Source organism: Bos indicus, chromosome 20 (genome assembly GCF_029378745.1).
Source record: "Bos indicus isolate NIAB-ARS_2022 breed Sahiwal x Tharparkar chromosome 20, NIAB-ARS_B.indTharparkar_mat_pri_1.0, whole genome shotgun sequence".
Lineage (NCBI taxonomy): Eukaryota > Metazoa > Chordata > Mammalia > Artiodactyla > Bovidae > Bos > Bos indicus.
In genome coordinates this window covers 14,152,684-14,172,701 of record NC_091779.1, presented here as the reverse complement: position 1 = coordinate 14,172,701, position 20,018 = coordinate 14,152,684, and the positions used below count along the sequence as shown (strand labels likewise).

Here is a 20,018-nt window from a genome sequence, read left to right as displayed (position 1 = left end):
ATTTTCCACATGAATGTCAAGAAGATACTGAGTATTTATAATGTTATTGATAGAAAAGAATGAAAGGCTTATCTGAAAGAATAAAAATATGGAACAAGCAAGGGAAATTATGACTAAAGGATGGGAGTAGGGGTGAGGAGCAGATTTTCCTGTCCAAATGTTAAAACAGTAATTATACAAATACAGGGGTGGGGCAACCTGTGGTCTGGCACACACATGGACAGAAAAACAGAACAAAATGGACAGCTAAGAAATAAACACAAGTACAATAGGGAGTTAATGTATAACAAAGGAAGCATCCTAAATTAGTAGAGGAAAGATAACAAGAAATGGAACTAAAGCAGAAGACTAGTAGGCAAAAAAAAAATGCTGAATTTATCTCATTCTTTATATAAGAATAGCTATCACAACTCCATTCCTAGGTATATATCCAAAAGAAATGAAAATTAGTACTCAAATATTTGTATACACAAGCTTATAGTAGTAATTCTCAATAGCCAAAGGTGGAAACAACCCAAATGTCCATCAATGAATGACGGGATAAACAAACTGGGGCATATACAAGACAATGGAATAAAATTCAGCCATAGAAAAGAATGAAGTACTATACATGACTCAATGAGGATGAAACTAAAAAAAAGAAAATTGCACTAAGAGGAAGAAGGTAGACAGAAAAGATCACCTATTTTACTCTTCTATTTACAAGAAATATCAGAATAGGTATATCCATAGGGACAAAAAGCAAATTGGTGGCTGCCAGGGGCTAGGGGATGGAAAGTAACTGCTTAATGCACATGGGGTTGTTTCTGGGATGATGAAAATATTTTGGAATGCATTAAATGCCACGATGTTGTTCATTTTAAAATGTTTGAATTCTATATTATTTGAATCTTACTTCAATAAAAACAAAGTTTAAAGAAAGGGAGACAAAAGAATAAATGCCAGATGTGTAATTATTTAAATGTAAATATAGTTAAGTCATAAAATGCTAGGAGAAAATGTGGGAATATTTAAAAAAAAATAACGGGGCATTGAAAGGCTTTTCTAAGCATGATCAAAACGTCAGAAGGTATAAAGAAAAAGATTAACATCATTTTTTAAACTTCCTTAGGAAAAAACTGTATAAAAAAGTTTAAAAATATGTAATACAAAAATGGTTATCAGCACTACTACATAAAAACTTCTATAAATAAATGAGTGATAATTTTGATAATAATTATCATGCTTTGACAGTGACAAACATGTCAGCTTAATCTTTATGTTAGTTTGCTAACTTATTCAAAAACTTTATGAGGCCAGATGATCATGCAGCCCCAAAGGACTGAAAGGGTCATGGTACAGAGTCTCTGACTCTGGAAATCTACCACTTATCCTTAGGAGTATAGATCATTTTCATTCCCTCATCCGTAACTGCCTGGAAAGTATATCTGTACCTTCTTGACTTCAAATATGTTGTAAATTCATTTGACTGTCAAAAAAAGTCTAAACTTTGGAGACAGGAACATGCTAGCTAAAAATTATTTAGTCTTAAATTTGTCTTATATTTAAATTTTTTTATTTGAAAATCTCATAGTGATTCTCTCTCATTTGAAACATCAAAATTACCTAGGCAATATAAGGACAAAATGAAGCAGGGCAAAGGCTAACAGAGTTTTGTCAAGAGAATACACTGGTCATAGCAAACACCCTCTTCCAAAAACACAAGAGATGACTTTTGGACATCACCAGATGGTCAATGTTGAAATCAGATTGATTATATTTTTTGCAGCCGAAGATGGAGAAGCTCTATACAGTCAGCAAAAACAAGACTGGGAGCTGATTGTGGCTCAGATCATGAACTCCTTATTGCAAAATTCAGACTTAAATTGAAGAAAATAGGGAAAATCACTAGGTCATTCAGGTATGACCTAAATCAAATCCCTTATGATTATATAGTGGAAGTGACAAATAGATTTAAGGGATTAGGTCTGACAGATAGAGTGCCTGAAGAACTATGGACGGAGGTTTGTAACAATGTACAAGAGGCGATGACCAAAACTATCCCCAAGAAAAAGAAATGCAAGAAGGCAAAATGGTTGTCTGAGGAGGCCTTACAAATAGTTGAGAAAAGAAGAGAAGGAAAAGGCAAAAGAGAAAGGGAAACAAATACCCAACTGAATGCAGAGTTCCAAAGAATAGCAAGGATAGATAAAGTTTTCTTATGTGAATAATGCAAAGAAATAGAGGAAAACAATAAAATGGGAAAGGCTAGAGACCTCTTCAAGAAAAGTAAGAGATACCAAGGGAACATTTCATGCAAAGATGGACTCAATAAAGGACATAAATTGTATGGGCCTAACAAAGCTGAATCACAACAAACTGGAAAATTCTGAAAGAGATAGGAATACCAGACCATCTGACCTGCCTCTTGAGAAATCTGTATGCAGATCAGGAAGCAACAGTTAGAAATGAACATGGAACAACAGACTGGTTCCAAATATGGAAAGGAGTATGTCAAGGCTGTATATTGTTGCCCTGCTTATTTAACTTATAAGCAGAGTACATCATGAGAAACGCTGGGCTGGATGAAGCACAAGCTGGAATCAAGATTTCCGGGAGAAATATCAATAACCTCGGACATGCAGATGACACAACCCTTATGGCAGAAAAAGAAGAAGATCTAAAGAGCCTCTTGATGAAAGTGAAAGAGGAGAGTGAAAAAGTTGGCTTAAAACTCAACATTCAAAAAACTAAGATCATGGCATCTGGTCCCATCACTTCATGGCAAATAGATGGGAAAACAGTGGAAACAGTGACAGACTTTATTTGGGGGGGCTCCAAAATCATCACTGCAGATAGTGACTGCAGCCATGAAATTAAAAGACGCTTACTCCTTGGAAGAAGTTATGACCAACCAAGACAGCTTTACTTTGCCAACAAAGGTCCGTCTAGTCAAAGCTATGGTTTTTCCAGTAGTCATGTATGGATGTGAGAGTTGGACTATAAAGAAAGCTGAGCACTGAAGAATTGATGCTTTTGAACTTTGGTGTTGGAGAAGACTCTTGAGAGTCCCTTGGACTGCAAGTCCCAGTCCATCCTAAGGGAAATCAGTCCTCAATATTCATTGGAAGGACTGATGTTGAAGCTGAAACTCTTATACTTTGGCCACCTGATGCAAAGAACTGACTCATTTGAAAACACTCTGATGCTGGGAAAGATTGAAGGTGGGAGGAGAAGGGGACAACAGAGGATGAGATGGTTGGATGGCATCACTGACTCAATGGACATGAGCTTGAGAAAACTCCGGGAGTTGGTGATGGACAGGGAAGCCTGTCATGCTGCAGTCCATGGGGTTGCAGAGTCGGACACAATTAGTGACTGAACAGAACTGAACAAAGTAGAAGAGATTAAGAAGACGTAGCAAGAATACATAGAACAATTACACAAAGAAGGTCTTAATGACCCAGATAACCACAATGGTGTGATCACTTGCCTAGAGACAGACATCCTATGAATGTGAATTCAAGTGAGCCTAGGAAGCATCACTATGAACAAAGCTAGAAGAGGTGATGGCATTTCATCAGAGCTAATTCAAATCCTAAAAGATGATGCTGTAAAAGTGCTATACTCAATATGGCAGCAAAATTTGGAAAACTCAGCAGTGGCCACAGGACTGGAAAAGGTCAGTTTTCATTGCAATCCCAAAGAAGGGCATTGCCAAAGAAAGTTCAAACTGCCATACAACTGTGCTCATTTCACATGCTGGCAAGGTAATGCTCAAAATCCTTCAAACTAGGCTTCAAAGAATGTGATCCGAGAACTTCCAGATGTACAAGTCAGATTTAGAAAAGGCAGAGCACCAGAGATCAAATTGCCAAGATCCCTTGGATCATAGAAAAAGCAACAGAATTCCATATAAACATCTACTTCTACTTCACTGACTTTGCTAAAGCCCTTGACTGTGTGGATAACAACAAACTGTGGAAAATTCTTCAAGAGATGGGAATACCAGACCACCTGACCAGGTTCCTGAGAAACCTGTATGCAGGTCAAGAAGCAACAGTTAGAAGCAGACATGAAACAACAGGTTGGTTCCAAATTGGGAAAGGAGTTCATCAAGGCTGTACACTGTCACCCTGCTTATTTAACTTGTATGCAGAGTACATCATAAGAAATGCTGGGGTGGATGAAGCACAGCTGGAATCAAGATTGCTGAGAGAAATATCAATAACATCAGATATGCAAGTGACACCACCTTAATGGCAGAAAGTGAAGAGGAACTAAAGAACCTCTTGATGAAAGTGAAAGAGAAGAGTGAAAAAGGTGGCTTAAAACTCAGCATTCAAAAAACTAAGATCATGCCATCTCGTCCCATCACTTCATGGCAAATAGACGGAGAAACAATGGAAACAGCGACAGACTTTACTTTCTTGGGTTCCAAAATCACTGCAGCCATGAAATTAAAGACGCTTACTCCTTGGAAGAAAAGCTATGACAAACCTAGACAGCATATTAAAAAGCAGAGACATCACTTTGTCCACAAAGTCCATCTAGTGAAAGCTATGGTTTTTCCAATAGTCATGCATGGATGTAATAGCTGGGCCATAAAGAAGTCTGAGCACTGAAGAATTGATGCTTTTGAAATGTGGTGCTGGAGAAGACTCTTCAGAGTCATTGGACAGCAAGGATATGAAACCAGTCAATCCTAAAATAAATCAACTGTTAATATTCATTGGAAGGACTGATGCCGAAGCTGAAGAGCCAATACTTTGACCACAAAGAGCTGACACATTGGAAAAGACCCAGATGCCAGGAAAGATTGAGGGCAGGTGGAGAAGGGGGTGACAGAGGATGAAATGTTTGGATGGCATTACCAACTTGATGGACATGAGTTTGAGCAAACTCCAGGAGATAGTGAAGGACAGGAAAGCCTGGCATGTTGCAGTACATGGGGTTGCAAACAGTCAGACATGACTGAGCGATTAACAACAAATATAAGTATACCTGAATCTGCACAATACAAAACAGTGAAAACAAAAATAAAAACAAGACATCTAGCATCTTTGAATTCTCCTTCAATTTAAGCTCTCACTTTTCAATTTTCCTATCTACTCAGTTAAGGAATCCTAAACCACATTTGCTAGTGTCATAATGTATTTCAGAGCAACACCAAACATTTAAAGGCCTGAACAAAAATTTGCTAAGGGAGGAGGATGTGGCATTATGGACTGAGAATTATCAAAGGTAAAACATTTGATGTTAGAAATCTTATTTTTGTTTTGATTCTTGCTGTTGCACAAAGGAATCTAAAATTATGCTGTAAAAATAAAAAAGTCTTCTTAAACAAAGAAAGGAAGAGTCTGATGATATTGATATTCTATCTAAAGATGCATTCTAGATATAGTCTTATTTTTAAAAGATTTAAGGAAAAAGAGGTGATATTTTAAGGGGAGCAAGAACTCATAAGGGCCATAATAGAGTCTAAATCCATCTCAAGGAATCAAATATCAAATAAACAGAATTTCCATTTTTTTATATGAGAAATAACTGGGATTGGGCTTGCCCTCCATTTATAAACAACTAGAAAACTCATGAAATATATGAAGCAGCTGTTTTTAGACACTGGTCAGGATGGTGAAGAGCTGTGACATGCAAAAAGGAACACAAAGTGAGTCATATAATTTCCCTAGCTTTCTGCCTGGAGGCACTTTCTGTCAGTGTAGACCAGGAGAACCAAAGCAGAACATGGTGGTCTCACTGAGTTAGGAGACAAAGATCAGAAACTAGGAAGGCTAAAATAGCTGGAATTTGCAGAACCAGAAAATTAGAGTAAAAGGAGGGAATTTGTTACTGAATAGTACTCTCTATATACACAGGATAAAATTCCATGAGGCCAGACTGTCCCACCCCAATACTAGATAATCATAAGCAGAAAAATTTCTAGAGCAAGAATTCAGAAGTTTCAAGCAATAGGACATTCATCAGAGAATAATGCCTTTTTAGTGGGGCTGAGCAACCCTGGAATAAAGGCTGCTGCTGCTGCTAAATCGCTTCAGTCGTGTCCGACTCCGTGCGACCCCACAGATGGCAGCCCACCAGGCTCCTCTGTCCCTGGGATTCTCCAGGCAAGAATACTGGAGTGGGTTGCCATTTCCTTCTCCAATGCATGAAAGTGAAGTAGCTTAGTCGTGCCTGACTCTTAGCGACCCCATGGACTGCAGCCTACCAGGCTCCTCCATACATGAGATTTTCCAGGCAAGAGTACTGGAGTGGGAATAAAGGCTACTCTGGACTCATCTCAACAACACTCAAAAACATGCCTCAAAAAGATCAAGCTCATCTACAAGTTACTTAACACTCCAAAGGGAAAAAAAACAACAACAATAAAAAAAGCCACACTCTCAGTAAGAAAATATTCACAATGTACAACATCTAATGAAAAACTACAAATGGCAAGGAGGATGAAAATATGGTCTAAACCAAGAAAGCCAAGTAAAAGCAAGAGACTCAGAAATGATAGAAATTCTAGAATTAGTAGAAAATAACTTTCAAACAACTATCATAAATATACTCAAGAACTTTAAGGGAAAACAAATCTAATGAAACAACCTGGAAGATATATATATATATATATATATATATATACATATACATATAAAATAGATGAATGCTCAGGTCAACACAAAGAAAGAATGACAGATATAATAAATTTGTAGGTAAACAGAAAATAATTCTTATTTAAAAAAAAATATATATATATAATAGATGGATGCTCAGGTCAACACAAAGAAAGAAAGTATGACAGATAGAGTAAATTTGTAGGTAAACAGAAAATAATTCTTATTTTAAAAATTTTTTAAAGGGTAAGTGACTCTTTAGAAAAAAATAATAACAATGCATTGTGTTTATAACACATGAAGAAGTAAAATGTACTTTTAAAAAACACAAAGGATGGAAGAATACAATGGAAGTAATCTGTTGTAAGAGTCTTGTATCATACATAAATGTTGTAATATTATTTGAAGGTATATTGTGATAAAGATGCATTTTGTAAATTCTAGAGCAACTACTATTTAAGTAGAACAAAGCAATATAGCTAATAAGTCATTGTGTGTGTGTGTGCTTAGTTGCTCAGCTGTGTCCGACTCTTTGTGAGCCCATGAACTGTAGCCTGCCAGACTCTTCTGTCAATGGGATTTTCCAGGCAAGAAAACTGGAGTGGGCAGCCATTCCCTTCTCCAGGAGATCCTCCCAACCCAGGAACTGAACTTAGGTCTCCTGCATTGCAGGCAGATTCTTTACTGTCTAAGCTACCAGAGAAGTCCATTACTTGGAATACCATAAAACATTTGATAAAACAGAAAACATAAAAGGAGAATAAAGGGAAAAATACATGGACAGAATAGAAAAACAGCACAATGACGGACTTAAATCCAATGATTTTAATAATCGTACTAAATACAAATGATTTAGACATAGCTAACTGAGATAAAGTCTTCATGTCCTGTAAAGGTGAAAATAGTTTCCATGTGGCCCATTACAGAAAAAGTTTGTCAAGCCCCCACATTTAGAGATTGTATTTGGAAAAGCAAAGATTGTTAGACACCATAAGAAATGAGAATCAAACAACATGTTGCCTAGAAGAAACATATTTAAAGTTCATAAACACCTACATATGAAAAGTGAATGAACAGAAAAGAATTTACTATGCAAGCACTAATAGAAGAAATCTGGGTTGCGAGATTAGTACCAGTCAAAATAGATGTGGGTCAAAGAATACCATCAGAAATAAAGAAGAATATAGGATAATGATAAAATATTCAATACATCAATAAAATCTAACAATCTTGAATGTCTACACACCTAACAAAGTTTGAAAATAAATGCAGCAAAACCTTACAAACTAATGGGAGAAATAAACAAATCCACAATTCTAGTTGGACATTTCAACATGAATCTTTCAGTATTTGCTAAAACAAACAGGCAGAAAATAAATAAAAATATACAAGACTTCAACAAAACTATCAACCAATTTAATCTAATTGACCTTTATGGAATACTAAACCCAATACCACTATAATACACATTCTTCTCAAGTGCACATGGACTATTCCCTAAAAGAGACTATGCTCTGGGGCAGAAAACAAACCTCAACAAAAGAACTAAAATCATACAAAGTATCTTATCTGTCCATAATAGAATTAAAATAAAAATCAGTAATGACATCTGGAGTCCCCCCAAATATTTAGAAAATGAATAATGCCTTTTAAGACATGATTTATGGTAAATAAGAAAATATTTTAAGCTGAGTGTTAATGAGAAAACAACATATCAAAAGTATATGGGATGAAGTTAAAGCAGTGCTTAGAGGGAAATTTTCAGTGCAAACTACTTATTTTAGAGTAGAAAACAGACTTTAAAAATCAATAATCTAAGTTTTTATCTTGATAAGCTAGAAAAATAACAAATTAAACACAAAGTGAGTCACAAAAAGGAAATAATAAAGAGAAGAATGGGAATCAATGTGATGGAAAATGGAGAAATAATAGGAAAGTCATTTAAATCAAAAGCCAGTTCTTTGAAAAGACAATAAAATTAATAAAAACTACTAATCAATTTAATCTAATTGACATTTACAGAATACTAAATGATTTATGGAATAATACATAATACTAGAATGATTAAAAAGAAGAAGATACCAATCACCAGTGTGAAGAATGAGAGAAGAGCCATCACTATGGATCCTACAGGCATTCAAAGAGGCTAATTAGGTAATATTATACAAAGCATTATGCCAATAAATTCAACAACTTTATAGCTATTACAAAAACTGAATTTTTCATTAAAACTTCCTACACAGAAAACACCAGGCTTCACAGTTTATTTATAATTGGAGGATAATTGCTTTACAATGCTGTGTTGGCTTCCACCATCAACATGAATGAATCATAGGTACACATACGTCCTCTCCTTGAACTTCCCTCCTACCTCCCACCCCATACCACTCCTCTAGGTTGACAAGGAGCACTGGGTTGAGCTTCCTGCATCATACAGCAAATTCCCACTGGCTATCTATTTTACATATGGTAAGGTGTATGTTTCAATGCTACCCTCTCAATTTGTCCCATCCTCTCCTTCCTCCACTGTGTCCATAAGTCTGTTCTCTATGTCTGCATTTCTATTGTTGCCCTACAAATAGGTTCATTAGTACCAGTTTTCTAAAGATTCTATATACATGCATTAATATATGATATTTGTTTTACTCTTTCTTACTTCACTCTGTATAACAAGCTTTCGGTTCATCCACCTCACTAGAACTGACTCAAATTCATTTCTTATTATGGCTGAATACTATTCCACTGTGTATATGTACCACAACTTTATCCATTCATCTGTTGATGGACATCTAGGTTGCTTCCATGTCCTGGCTATTGTAAATGGTGCTGTAATGAATATCGGGCTACATGTGTGGAAGACAATATTTTTAAGATGTCAATTCTCCCCAAATTGATCTATAGATTCCAAATAATCTCATTTTGTAGAAATTAACAAGTTGATTCAAAAAAGTATATAGAAATGTAAGGGACCTAGAGAAGCAAGAATAATTTTGAGAAAGAACAAATTTGAAGACCTAATGCTTATTTTCAAGACTTAATGGAAATCTCTATTAATCCATACAACGTGGTTTTGGTTTAAGGGGAGGGAACATCAACAGACCCATACATTTATGTGAGATTGACCTCTCACAAAAATGTCAAGGTAGTTGAAGGTGGAAACAACTGTCTTAAATAAATGTGCTATAGCAATTGAATATGTATGTGAAAATAATTGAACCTCAATCCTAATTTCATACCTTACATAAAGATTCAAAATGGACCAAATATCTAAATGTAAAAGCTAAACTCATAATTTATTTAAGACACACTGAAGACAGTCTTTGCAACCTTAGGGTAGGAAAAAATTTTAAGGTAAGATGTGAAGGCACAAACCATAAAAAAATTTACACATTATATATCATCAAAATTAAAAGATACAATTAAGAACAAGCTACAGACTAGAAGAAAATATTCATAAAACATATACTTGAGCAGGGATTTATAACTAGTATTTATAAATAACTTACAACTTTATAAATTAAAAAAAAGTAAATAGGCATAATATTTGTTTAGGTACTTCACACACAAAAAATCTCTCTATGGGTACAGTTAAAAAGACTGACAATGCCAAGAATTAATAAGGACGTAGAACAATTGGAACTCTTTTACATTCCTGGTGGGAATATAAACGATACAATCACTTTTAAAACAGTTAATTCAATCAATTTCTTATAAGGTTTTCTTGTTTGTTTTTGTTTAGTCACTAAGTCATGTCCAACTCTTTTGTGACCTCATTATAGCATGCCAGGCTCCTCTGAGAATGGGATTTTCCAGGCAAAAATACTAGAGTGGATTGCCATTTCCTTTTCCAGGGGATATTCCAGATCCAGGGATTGAACTCATGTCTCCTCCACAGGCAGGCACATTCTTTACTGCCAAGCCACCAGGGAAGCCCTCTTAAAAGTTTAAACATATATTTATCACATGACCAGATATTTCACTCTTAGGCTTTTTATCCAGGAGAAATGAAAATATGTGTCCATACATAGCTTGTCTGTGAATGTTGCAAAGAAGTTTTATTCATAATAGTCAAAGACAGCAAAGACCCAAATATCCATCAACAAATGAGTGGATAAATAAATGAGGGTATATTCATACAATGGAATACTATTTGGCAATAAAAAAGGAATGAACTTCAAACACACTCAGCAATATAGATGAATCTCAAAATCATTTGTTATGAATGAGAAAAGCCAGATGTAAAAGTATATATTGTTATGATCCTATTTATGTGAATATGAAATTCCAGAATAAAGAAAGGTAATATAATAATGTCAGAATAATAATAATATGTCAGAAAAGAGATCAATGTTTTCTGAGGCTAAGGCTGGGGAGACTTGACTGCAAAGGATAAGGAAAGAATGTTCTGGAGTCATATAAATGTCCTATATTTTGGTTGTAGTATTTATACGGATACACAGACACACACACACATATAATTGTACACTCTTTGAACTATACACTTACAAAGAATGCATTTTATTTTATGCAAAATATTTTTTAAAAATCAAACCACCCATAAAGAGTAAGGTGTAAACTGCTAATTTTTTGTTTAGTTATTTCATGTGGAACTTCTTTTTTAACGTCAACGTGTTCTACCTCAAAGCAGTATGTCTTTTCTTTCCTGATACTGTGCTGCTTTTCCTCATTAATATTTAAAATCTAGCAAAATGTGCTACTTACCAATATAGTTCTTTGACATGGCAACTTCTTTGACTTCAATGTGAACAGAGCCTCTTGGTATCTGCACTACTTCCATGTAGCCTGGAACACAGAAGATTACCAGTACTAAGCAGCATCTGGAGCTTTCATCAGAAAATGAGTGTTTAGTAACCATTCAGCAGTTAAGTTTCCTTATTCTTCCATTCTTTCTATACACTTTATAAATTATAAGTAATGAGTAAATTCCCCTTTGTGTTCATGAATACATCTAGAGTGTTATTTTTCTCTAAGTCATCTCAAAATATCTTTAAATCCTCAAAACATATAATATTGGTTCATGCTTTTTTTTTTTCCCTTCAACACAGGCTCTACGGGAATTCCCATCTTAAAGAAACATTACTAAATGAAGCCAAGTAGAAATGGAATAGTATTTCCTTAAAATAACTAATCTGAAGCCACATTTAATATTTAAAAGATTGAAAGCAATTTGGGGAGAAATAACTGTCTACTTAAATAAAGAAATTTTTAAAATAAGGGGGAAATCAAGTAATTTGTCTATTTCAAGTACACCAGAGGTGTGAGGAAGAGTTCTTTCTACACACTCACCTCCTCTGGGCAACGAATCATTGAAGAACCCTTCAATGGCATCACATGTGCTTCCATCCCCTCCACAGACTCGACATCTATCTTCCCTAGCATCGGATCCCAAAATATTATCACAACCTACATGCTGAAAACAGAGAAGAATATTCAGTGTGTCAAAAAGAGGAACTCTTGGACCCACTAATCAAATGAATACAACTTACTTATCTACTTGCTTTTCCAGTAAAGGAAATCTAAACAGGAAATGTGAACCACTTCTACCTTTATTCTCTGGTAATTCTAGCTAACATTTCTCAACATATAGTTTGAAAGAAAAATATTCTGATTCCCCAGGAATGTATACCTACATTTCTAGACTAGATTTCTTCTTCATTTATAGATACCATGCTTCAATTCTTAAAATATTATAATTTGTTGGCAATGGGCTCTTATTTATAACCTCAATTAACTAAGAAAAAAATGGCATATGGTCCTATACAACATGAATGATAACAACAAGAGTCTTCGCTAAGCATTATGGTTTGCTCTTTCTAAACCACTGACCCTTTAGGATATCCAATTGTTAGTATTAGTGTCAAAGACTAGTTGTGGAATTGATGCCTGGATAAATCCCTAAAAGTGAATACCTGTTTCCATCAGCTGAATAAAATTATCATAAAGAAAAAGGAGATGTAAACATGTAATTTTAGAACCTGAAAGTCTACCTTTCTGTTTTGCATTTAATCATAGAAATACAGTTTGTATCTATATTTTTGGCATATTTTGGCACTTTATTTGTAACTTGTCTTTTAGCCATTAGTACTAGGCATGTAGTCTCTGAATATAACCTGTGCCTGGGTCTTTTTTATCTGAAAAACATTTTTATACTATCCCAGAAACAAGTTTTTCTTCAAGTAAATACATGAAAACACACACACACACACACTGAATCATCTGATACATAAGATACATTTGGAGGCAAGTTAATAAGGACAGAATTTGCAAGAAATTATAAGATTAAAGTAGACAGTGGTTTTTTCTTTGTTTGTTTTTAAATCTTTTCTTTCTCAGTTTCTGGCATTCAGTTTATGCTTCTCTTTAAGGTAAAACAAAAGCAGACAAGGAAAAAAGTTAAGAGAACAGTGGCTTTTGTGGCTTTTCTTACGATAAGATTCATACACAGTTCTAGGAAAACACCATGGATTTGCTCCTGCAATTTCCAACTGACTGGTCTGGCTAATTCTCTGAAGTAAACGCTTTAAAAAGGTAACACTAATTCTATAATGAAAATCACTATAAACGCTTCAAAAGAAGACAAAATGAGAACAGCATAGCTATTTTACATTTTGAGGAAATATTTTGCTATGAAATACATCAAATAATCTTTCATTGAGAACACATAGTAGCCATACAAATAAGAATTGAATCCTCATTCCCTCTCTTTTGTTATCATCTTGTTTATAAACAGAACATAAGAATAATGAAAATTAAATTCTAAAATATTTTCATAGCTCTAGCAATTTCTATAAGTATAACTAAAACATCAGAATAAATCACATTTGCAAGGTGCTTGTGAATGGATAATTCTACCTTTAACTGTGTACATTTCTTACAGAAAATCAAATGAGTCCAAAATGCAGCTCTCTTTATTAAAAATTAGCATAGTATTAATTAGGAGCTACTATCTGAGAAAAAGAGACAACAGCCTCAAAAACCCCAGCAAAATGGAGTGAGATTCAAAATCTGAGCAACCTTGCATTCTCCATTGATACAGATATCCAGTGAATCCGCATTGCACTGAGTCCCATCAATCACCGCAGGGGAACGTTCAGTGTAGAAATTGTAACCTTCAGCCAAGCAGTTCAATGCACAAGGTTTTACCCCACCTGGAAGAGTAATAAATGAGAGAGAGTAGAAGAAAAGTAAATGGAGTGTTTCTCCTAAGGAACAGTGATTCAATATTATCCACGGCAAATTTATGATTGATATAGACATCACTCTCTGTTCTATCGCCTTCTTTGGTAAAATTTCATGTTTATTTGTATTGCTTGTGCAACTTGACGGAGGATCTGCTGAGTAATATTACGGTTTTAAAACTTCAGGTATTTCCCATATATATATTTTCAATGTATTTTAGGTCAAAAGGGATCATAGTGGAGGTAACTGAATATTGAAAAGAAATGAAGGGAATAAAAGCAATTTTTAAAAACTAAAAAAAAAGTTTAAGAAGACCTTGAGAATGATCTCATAAGACAAATACGAATTCATGCAAATGATATCACTTGTTACTGAATATGATACAAAAACTGGTACTTCAAGCAGAGATATGGTAGTTGTAAAGTTAAACTTAGACCTGCTTTAAACATATCAGGGACTTTCCTCACAGCTGGAGGTTAAGACTCCGCGCTTCCACTGCAGGGGGCGTGGGTTAAGTTGGGGGACTAAGATCCCACATGCCACCTGGTGCTGCCAAAAAGTAAAAAATAAAAACATAAAAATAAATAAATATATTCCATGAATATGGCTTTAGAATGGAGATAAATTCTTATGAGATTAACAAATCAAAGATAAATATATATTAAATTTGAATAATTCTATGAGATCAATAAATTGAAGAAATATTGCATAGCATCATATGTATTTTAGCTTAAATAAACTGAATAAAAACTTAAAAATAAACTTTAATTAAAAATCTAATTTTATATTATGAATAAATGCATATAGTAACTCGAGCATTTTTATTTTGTCACTGAAATCTGTATTTCAATGGTTGTATGTATTTTTCAAGGTTGATGTGAAAGAGGTAAAAACAGATATAAATAGCAGCAATTTAAAAAATAAGCAGAGTGCATATCATAACTTCTCAGTACACTGGAAAAGCAGCAATAAATGTGAATTTACTTTTATTCAAAACTGCACATAAAAAAGCTATTAATACATACATAATTATTTTAAAATGCTTTCGTTTGAACTCTTGCTTTGGTCTTATTATAATGATCTTCTAAAATTTATCTTTGAAATAAAAAAAGACTACTTCTAAACAAGAAAATTAGGCAGGAAGATGATATGCCTAGGTCTTAGTAAAGGTAGAATCGAGGTCTCTACAGGGTGAAGTAAAAGAAAAGCCAACTGAGTGGTGGAGACAATGAGAGAGAACAATCCATTAAAGGAGATCACTGTTACAGTTGACGTTTGTCATGTAAGAAGATGGCCCAATATTGCCAGACATTCTGTTTTTTCAAGAGAAGATAAAAACCTAGTTTTTTCAAGAGAAGATAAAAACCTATAGTTTTAAAACTATAAACTCTTCTTGGCAACTTATTTAAAGTTTTCAAAAATACTGTGGAGTTTAAAATATGTATATAAGTAAAAACGGTTCCTGAATGGCCAGTTTACAACTTCTGGCTGAATTCCATGTTTCCTTCCATTTTCAGTGTCTACAGGCTATAGAACTTCTTTATAACTTATAATGTTATTATTCAGCTTAGGTTAATGATACATTTTGCTGTACTAAGCACAGAAATAACAAGTAATAAATAAAATATTTTCTTCCTGAACTGATAATCAAGGTATTATATTTATTTTTATAAGATTCTTGTGAATAAAATTGCTCTAAATTTCCACAGATCTTACTGGGAATTTTTTTTTCATTACTACCCAATATAGTTCTTCCCCCATCTCCTTATTGTAATGCTTTGGAATTTAATGCAGCTTTTATGCATCAGGTTTTAAAAAGAGAACCTGAATCTTTTATTTATACAATTTTAGTATTAATTATGTAAGGTAGTATTTGATAGGCAGGACATATAAATGCTATGGTATATTCCTTAGCCCATTATGCTATATGATAATAATACGAATAAATTTATTCTTCTTTTATTGTTGAAGATATGTTCAGCTTCCTCCCTACAATAGGTTTTTAGAAGAGGTAATGTTACTATTTCAAGAAGGGATTTAAGATGACTGAATGGGAAGGTCACATTATCAGTTACCTTCATTTAAAGCTCATTATGAATTTAGGGTTAAGTTACTAAGCACACAATTATCAAGATGCTAGTGATTAAATCTGTGAACTATTTCAGAGACTTACTTCTACAGTAAGACAAAACAATCCCAAATGTATAGGTACCTAATAAAAGAAATTCAAAATACATGAAGCAAAAACTTCAACCACATATAAAAAGAAAAGCCATAAAATACTTGAAGATTTTAAGACACTTCTCTCAGGAACTAATTTAAAAACCAGAGCAGAAGAAAATCATAAAGATTATATAAAAGACCTGAAAAATATTATGTCAACTTGACATGATGATCATATAGAACACAATAGCCAACAACTGGAGAAAATATATCCTTTTCAAGTATACATAGAACATACATCAAACTGGACAAGAAGCTGTATCATAAAAAAAAATTTAACTAATTTTAAAAATTTAAATCATGTAGACTATTACTGATCATAATATAAATAAATTATAAATCAATAACCAAAAAATCAAGAAAATTTTAAATTATTTAGAAATAAAAATAAAATAGCTTTAAATAATACATGGGCCAAAGAAGAAATTACAATTTAAATAAGAAAATATTTTTAACTGAAGGAAATAAAAATATATAGAATTTGGGGAATGCAAGATAGCAAAATAAACCCCTCAACCAAAATAATAATAAGAGCAAAAAACTAATTAGAAAAAAGGATAAAAGCTTTTTTCTTTGAAAAGAGTAATAAAATTGATAAACTTCAAGCAAGACTGATCAAGAAAAAGAGAGAAGATACATATTATCAATATCAGAAATACAATAGTATATATCACTACAGATTCTACAGATATTAAACAGGGTAATAAGAGAATGTTATGATAGTTTTCTGCCAATAAATTGGACAACATGGAAGTAACATAAATTTCTTAAAGACAAACTCAAAATCTGACATAAAAATAAAAAATGTGAATAACTCTGTATCTATTAATGGAGTTGAGTTTATAATAAAAAAAAATTCTTTTCACAAAGAAAATACTGAGCCTAGATGGTTTAATTAGTAAAATCTGTTCTAAGGAGGAAATATTGTCAACCCTATGAACTCTTTCAAAGTAAATAAGAATTCTATTTCTGGAAGCCAGATTAACTGAAACTAAAACTTGTCAAAACCATTAGAAGAAAAAATTTACAAATAAATATTCCTTATGAAGATAGATGTAAACATCCTTAATTAAATATAAGCTATCAAGCCCAATAACATAAAAAGGTCATCAACACCTGGGGTTTAATGTGAAAAGCAAATGTTGGTTTGGCATTACAAAATCTATCAACTAACTCACTCTATAAACAGAATAAAGAAGAAAACACATATAATTGACACATGCACAAACTTTGCTGAAGGGCCAAGTCAGTTAATTAAGGGAAGGAAATAAAAAGGTAAAAAGATTGGAAAAAAAAATAGTACCTATCTCCAGACAGCATGACTAATTTACCAAGAAAATTCTTAACAATCTACAAAACAACTAAGGGTCACGGAATGTGTAAGTTAATATATAATAATCAATCTCATTTGTATATATTAGAGCAAACTATTGAAAATGAAAACTTTTAAATCTTTATTTACAATATTGTCAAAACCATAAATTGCTCAGGAAAAGATTTAACAGACAATGTGCATGACCTTAAACCTAAAACTATAAATATAAAGCACAGCTGGGAGAAGTTAAGCAAAACATGGAGAGACACACCATGTTCATAAGCTGGAAAACTCGACAGCATAGTAGTTCTTCCTCAATTGATGCATAGATTCAACAGGACAACAACCGTAAGTCCAACATGTTCTTCTGTAAAAATTAACAACTGACACTAAAATTTATGTGGAAATGCAAAAGAGAATACCCAAAGAGCTCTTGAAAAAAAGATCCAAGTAGGAGGAGCTTATACTACCTATGTCCAAGACTATACAGTTAAAGTAATTCAGTCAGTATGGCACCAGGATAGGGCTGACAAAGACATCAATGAAACAAAATAGAGTCTGTAAATATATACTACAAATACATATCATACCTTCAAATTATTTTTAGAGTGTAGATCTAAAGACCAAAACCATAAGGCTTTTAAAAGAAAACATAAGAAAATATCTTCCTGAGTTAAGAGAGGCAAAGATTTCTAAGATAGGACAGAGAACACAATGACTATAAAATATTTAAAAGCTGAAAAATTAGAAGTCATCAAACTTAAAATCTTATATTCATCCAAAGTATCATTTAAAACATAGTGAAAAGTAAAGTAAAAGTAAAGAAATATCTTCTCATAAGCTATGAGAAAATACTTATAAAATTTATAAATGAACCGCTTGAAAATAAAAGATAAATAACCAATTTAAAAATAAGCAAAGGATTCGAACAAACATTTTATAAGAGAACAAACAGAAATGCTCAATAAGCACATGAAAATGTGTTCAACACATTCAATAATCAGAAAACGCAAATTAAAACTTAACTGAGACAACAATATAGACCCACAAGAAGAAGACTGCAAACACCAAATGTTGGCAAGGATGAAGAGCAAACAGAACTCTCATACATTGGTGGCAGGAGTGTGCTTGGTACAATACTTTGGAAAAACATCTGGAAGTTTCTTTTAAAACTAAACTCACAGCTATCCTATGGCTTAGCAATCCCACCCTTAAGTATTTACCTAAGGAAAATGAAAACTATGCCCATAAAAAGACATACATGAATGTTTATAGCAGCTTATTGATAACAGTTGAAAACTAGAAACAATACAGGTTTCCATCAATAGCAGAATGGAAAAACAAACTGGTTAGCACAATGGAACACTGCTCAGAAATAAAAAAGAATGAACTAATTACATTTGCAGTGATATGGATGGATCTCAAAAACATCAGGCTTAGAGAAGACTTACATGAGAGTAAATATGGCATGATTTTATTTACCCAAAGTTCTGTAACAGACAAAACTAACTGATAGGAAAAAAAAAATCAGAACTGGTTGCCTCTTACGGTGGAGCCAGTTGCTGAATAAGAAGGATGAGGACTATGAGAATTTTGGAGGCATTGGTAATGTTCTGTAACTCAGTAAGGTTTTATAGGTGCATGTGTTTGTCAAAACTCAAGCAAAGTACAGTTAGGTAGGTTAAGATCTGTGTACAGTGTACATAATCTTCCTTCAAAAGAAAAATAAACATTGAACTGCAGATAATCTTATGCATACTGAAGTATTTAGAGAGGAAAGTATACTGGTGACTACAATTTACTTTGAAATGCACCTGAAAAACAGAATAAATTAATGAATGGATAAAGAGATAACTAGACATGTAATAAAAAAGTATATTAAAATATTAATGATAGAATTGTGGTGGGTATACAGTTATCACTGCAAAATTATTTTAACATTGCTCTGTGTTGGACAGTTTTCAGAGTAAAATGTTGAGAGAATTCCCTGGTGGTCTAGTGGTTAGGACTCAACATTTCCACTACCGGGGCCTGGGTTCAATCCCTGCTTGAGGAACTAAGATCCCCTAGCTGCATGGTATAGCCAAGAGAAAAAAAAAGTAAGATGTTAGAAAAACAATAAATAACAGTTGTTTTTAAGAGTACATTTTATTTTTCTAAGAGAAAATTTGAACAAATTTTAGTTTGTGTTTTGGGAGCATAAGAAAACTTGTGCTTACTGAGCAATTAGCATCTGATGCTTGCCTAAATTAGAGCAAAAAATGTTTCCCTAAAAAAGAACAATAATCAGCCGTGGAAAGATCTTTGGCCTTTGGCCAAGAGAGAAACACATTTTCTTAGCTTCTTTGAGCTGATTCATATCAGGGTGCTAATTCCAAATATTTGATATTATAAATTATTATAATGTCTATACACCTCAAGGAAGTCTGAAGAATTCAGAAATATTATTTGGATTTACAACATTTCTAGGAACTCTGTACCTAAATAGAATTAGGTTTTAAAAAATGATTTCTGATCATTTGTACTAACGTATTAACTATACTACAGGGAAACTACTAATAAAAACAGGAGACCTTTTTAGTACTAGAGCATTTTCCTGCTTTGATTTGTAAACATTAATTTTTACTAGTCTGTATATGAATGTATGGGTATGTTTGTATGTATTTATATATTCTCTTATATTT

The 20,018-nt window shown here is 33.3% G+C and overlaps 1 protein-coding gene across 4 annotated transcripts in view; it reads right to left on the bottom strand.

Moving 5' to 3' along the window:
* Positions 1-20,018, bottom strand: part of ADAMTS6 (ADAM metallopeptidase with thrombospondin type 1 motif 6) — a 302,396-nt gene that overhangs the window by 87,430 nt on the left and 194,948 nt on the right. For all 4 annotated transcript variants that reach the window (XR_011562416.1, XR_011562415.1, XR_011562417.1 and 1 more), the window contains exons 15-17: positions 13,632-13,765; positions 11,904-12,027; positions 11,319-11,399 (exon numbers count right to left, since the gene is read on the bottom strand). Coding sequence is in view for 1 of the 4 variants with exons in the window: in XM_070774612.1 (XP_070630713.1) it covers positions 11,319-11,399; positions 11,904-12,027; positions 13,632-13,765 (339 nt within the window). In the remaining 3 variants the exon portion in view is untranslated. The remainder of the gene's footprint in view (positions 1-11,318; positions 11,400-11,903; positions 12,028-13,631; positions 13,766-20,018) is intronic.